The sequence below is a fragment of the Lipotes vexillifer genome, unplaced genomic scaffold (assembly GCF_000442215.2).
Source record: "Lipotes vexillifer unplaced genomic scaffold, Lipotes_vexillifer_v1.1 scaffold512, whole genome shotgun sequence".
Lineage (NCBI taxonomy): Eukaryota > Metazoa > Chordata > Mammalia > Artiodactyla > Lipotidae > Lipotes > Lipotes vexillifer.
The window spans coordinates 1,677,810-1,682,109 of record NW_006787695.1 but is presented as its reverse complement, the minus strand read 5'-3'; the positions used below and the strand labels follow the sequence as shown (position 1 = coordinate 1,682,109).

Below are 4,300 nucleotides of genomic sequence, written 5' to 3'. Positions count from 1 at the left end.
GGCCCGGAGGGTGGGGGGGGGGGTAGCTGGTGGGCTTTTTTCTTGCAGCCAAAGGACTGGTGTACCTGTTGGATTTCTGGGGTGCAAACAGCGCGGCCGAGTTAACTTGAACAGGAAGACATCATCTGAGGGGTTGATGGTGCTCAGATAGCCCGGCTTGGAAATCAAGCAGGTGCCAGCCACACCACGTGAACAAGCTTTGCAGGTCCCCCTCCCGGCCCCCACTGGCAGCACTGCCCCTGAATGCCCAGCCCATGCTGAAACCCAGCCAGGATACACCTGTGAAGGATGCTGGATGTTCTATGGGAAGCACCTGGGGGTGGGAGGAGCCTGTGGTTCCCGCTGACATGCGGCCCAGGCAGCTGAGGATTTGGGCAAGCGCACAGGCTGGGAAGCCCCGTGATGGCAGCGTCCAGTCCGGCTCAGCCTCTGGGGTCCCCGTGGAGACCCACAAACACTGGGCAGGTACGCATTGTGCAGGAGCAATGAAAGGCTAGATCCTTCCTCCTCATGAGCGGGACAAGCTGCTCCTGTCCTAGGAGGGATGCCATGACCAAGAACAGGACCACGCTGGACCCTAAGCACCACAGCTGGGCCCCCAGGACAGGCTCAGGCACCGGACGAGCCGTTCGGACACGTGGTCCCGAGATGCCCAGGGCCGTCGCCCCTTCTCGGGGGCTGGAGGGATGGAGTGGCTTAGGGTCCAGCCGGGGAGCACAGTGCCGTCTGCCCCAGGGGCTGTGGGCATCCTGCACCTTGTGGTGAAGATGACGGCCCCACCAGGCTCGGGTCCCTGCTGCACAGCTGAGCTCACCCAAAAAGCGCCCCTTTCTTCCCTGATCTTTGTTTCCTCTGCACGAGTCGGGCTGTTGGCCCCATATGTCCATCTTAAAACCAGGTGTTGCTTAAAGGTCCGCAGACTGTAATAAACGTTTCCCTCGGGCTCGTTGGCTGTTTCCCCGCTCCGCCGGATCTTCCCATGGGATTTGCCGAAGCTGAACCCAGCAGGTGCGCCTGCTGCCCACAGGTCAGCCGGCCCTTCAGGACGAGGGTGCAGCTGTTGGGACTTCCGTGGTCCCAGGCAGGAATCGCGTTTCCAGCAGGGTGTTCCCAGTGCTGGTGTCGGCATGTCGGCGATGCCTTGGTGTCTAATGCGGTTTTTTTTTTTTTTTCCTCTGTTCTGTGTGTTTTCAGCTGCGTATGAAAACACAGAGCTCGCCAGCACCTACCTGGCCAGAGCCAGCCCAAAGTCCCAGCAGGACATGCTGCTGTACACGGCCAGGACCACCTACCTGGGCTGGGGCCACCTGGCCGCGGCTGTCAGGTGGGTGCGGTGTCGGGGGCGCTCCTGAGTCCCAGGGCTGCCTGGGGGCTGGTTTTCAGGGCATCCGAGGAATCGAAATGCCGGGTTTCTTGTAGAAACAAACGCGACATCATTAGATTTGGGAATCCGGAGCAGATGTGTGAGGTCACCTGGTGTCGACCGACGGAGTTCATCTAATGATGTCGTGATGAGAATCCTTGTGCTTCAGGAGCCTTCAGGGGAAGTAAGGGTGCCCCAGGGCAAAGCAGGAAGATAATCTGGAACATACGGGGGAAAACCCTGCGTGCTGCTCTGTGTGTGTGACGGCTGTGCTCCACACCGGGCCTCTCAGCCTCACCCCGCTGGCATCTGGGGCTCGGTGACTCTCTGATGTGGGGCGTCCTGGGCCCTGCGGGGGGCGGAGCAGCTTCCCTGGTCTCCACCCTCCAGGTGCCAGGAACACCCCCTCCCCGCAGTGCGACAACCAACAATGTCCCCAGACATTGACAGGTGTCTCCTGGGGGCAGAATCGGCTGTAACTGGGAATCACTACGGTAGAGACAGATGGTTAGAGCTACAGGTAAGTGATGGATATTGATAGATCAATATTTTTAGATAAAAACTGATAGATAAGTAATGATACATTATAGATGATTGACAGACGATATTGGCAGTTTGATAGGTGATTGATAGATATAGATAGATATTGATAAAATGATAGCTATTGATAGGTATGGATAGATGATAGGTAGATAGATGGATCTATAGATACATGAATCTATAGGTAGATGTTATTGATAGATAAATATTGTTAGATAAATGCTGATAGATAAGTACTAATAGATAGTGATCAATAGATGACAGATATTGACAGATGATTGATAGGTAATACGGATAGTTTGAGAGATAGATGATGATGGATGGACATTATTGATAAATACTGATAGAAGATGATAAATATTGATAGGTGGGTCTAGATAGATGATAGAGAGATAGATGAATACAGCAGTCCCCAACCTTTTTGACACCAGGGACCGGTTTCATGGACGACAGTTTTTCCACGGACGGGGCGAGTGGGTGGCAGGATAATTCGGGCAGTAACGCAAGCGATGGTGGGATAGTTCAGACGGTAATGCGAGCCGTGGGGAGCGGCAGATGAATCTTCGCTCGTTTGCCCCCTGCTGTGTGGGCCCGGCTCCTGACAGGCCGTGGACCGGCACTGGTCCGCGGCCCAGCGCTTGGGGAACCCTGGCTGGATAGATGATAGATAATAAGTGATGGCTAATGGAATTATAATAGGTGACTGATAGAATCTCTGATGCTAGGTCAGGGTTTCTCAGCACGACTGACATTGGGGCTGGGTGACCCTCTGATGTGGGCATCCCAGGCCCTGTGGGCTGTGGAGCAGCTTCCCTGGTCTCCACCCACCGGGTGCCAGGAGCACCCCCTCCCCCAGTTGTGACAACCAACTGAAGACACTGATATTGTTGAGAACCGTGGCTCTGCATTTTCTTTCTTAATTATTTTAACTTAAACCCCATCTTGAGCCTCTGGTAGCTTAGCTGTGAGAACCCGAGGACCCAGTTCTGCCGCTGGTTTTGGAAAAGATACAGCTCATCAGATTCACGCTTATCGTCATTGTTTGATTTCACATTTCTCTTCCAAAATCACACCCACGCGAGACTCACCGCGCACGTGGCGTCGATGCTGTTCTGAGTGTCTCCAGGTGGCCCAGGGCCGGTGTGTGCAGTGCATCAGGGTCGGGCCCCCAGCTTGGAGCCAAGGGGACTCTCAGTAAGTCTCTGAGGGAGACCAAAGCGTCAGGGGTGTCGTGTCACAACCAGACAAGAGAGCACAGCAGGGGCAGTGGCACATCAGAGCGTGGACGCCTGTCTAAAGGGTCAGCCCCCGTCAGCTCCCACAAGTTATGCCCACGCAGCCATGGGGTGACAGCCGCCCCAGCTTCCGAGCTTTGTGTTTTACGAGAAGCAGGATGTCTCGATTTTAAGGGGACGTCCCCTGAGTTTTTGACCTTGGGGCCCATTCAGTTAAAGAAAGAAGCCGTGAGAAGCAAAGCAAGCAGAGCATGAACTGGGCACAGCCCAGAGGACACCACCCGAGGGTGCAAGTAACCAACGGCGCCTCCACATCTCCGCAGCTCCTGCTGGACCTTCTGGATTCGGTCCGAGGGACTTCAGTGCTTTGTCCCACGTGCAAAAGGAGCCTCTGGTTTGGGGGCAACGGAGAGTAACAGGCTTCTTCCTACTGCCTCGTGCTGGTGTATCTGGGTCCCACGCGTAGGCACGGATCTCTGCTGCTGTGTATTTTTCATCAGTGTCTCCCGGAGTTCAGGTGGGAAAGAGATGCCTCACCTGACAGAAGGCTGGGTCACCTCATATCCATGAAAGGAGCAGGGGCTGACTGCGGCCAGACTAGATCCAGGATGGAAGGAGGACACACCGCAGGGAGCCAGCTCACCCGTACATCAGGCAGCGGGGCCCAAGAGGACCCAGAAATCCCCCCCACCACCCCGGCCTCAGGGGAGTAGCAGGAAGCTGTGGGTAGACCCGCTGGCCCTCCAGCTACAAGGACGGCCCCATCCCCAGGTGCCAGGGGCTGAGTCCTCCTGGACCGAGGCATCGCCTCACTTCACGGCATCTTCACACCGTCTTTAGACTGTCCTTCGTTTCTTCTTTCCTCACATCAGAGAGGCCTGCTAGACGGGTAACCTGCATCTCTGAATGTGCAGTTATTTATTGCAAACTAGAAAGGAATTCATGAGTGTCTTGGGTTACTTGTTTCCTGTTTGTTCTGTCTGTGAGCACCAGTGTGCGGTACCTAATGTGCAGTAAAGTCTCAGAACCTGAGTGATGCCCGCCCCGTTTTCAGAGACAGGAGGAACCAGTATCTGAAGGCCATTGGGGTTCCCTCCGAGGAGCTCTTCACTGCCATCTACAGGTAACGCCAAGCAACTGCTTTTTTTTTTTTTTTTTTTTT

The 4,300-nt window shown here is 55.0% G+C and overlaps 1 protein-coding gene across 1 annotated transcript in view; it reads left to right on the top strand.

The window, feature by feature from the left end:
• ASMT (acetylserotonin O-methyltransferase) overlaps positions 1–4,300 on the top strand; it is a 49,194-nt gene that overhangs the window by 13,272 nt on the left and 31,622 nt on the right. Inside the window, exons 5-6 of the mRNA XM_007460501.1 lie at positions 1,195–1,324; positions 4,193–4,261. Coding sequence (XP_007460563.1) covers positions 1,195–1,324; positions 4,193–4,261 — 199 coding nt within the window. The remainder of the gene's footprint in view (positions 1–1,194; positions 1,325–4,192; positions 4,262–4,300) is intronic.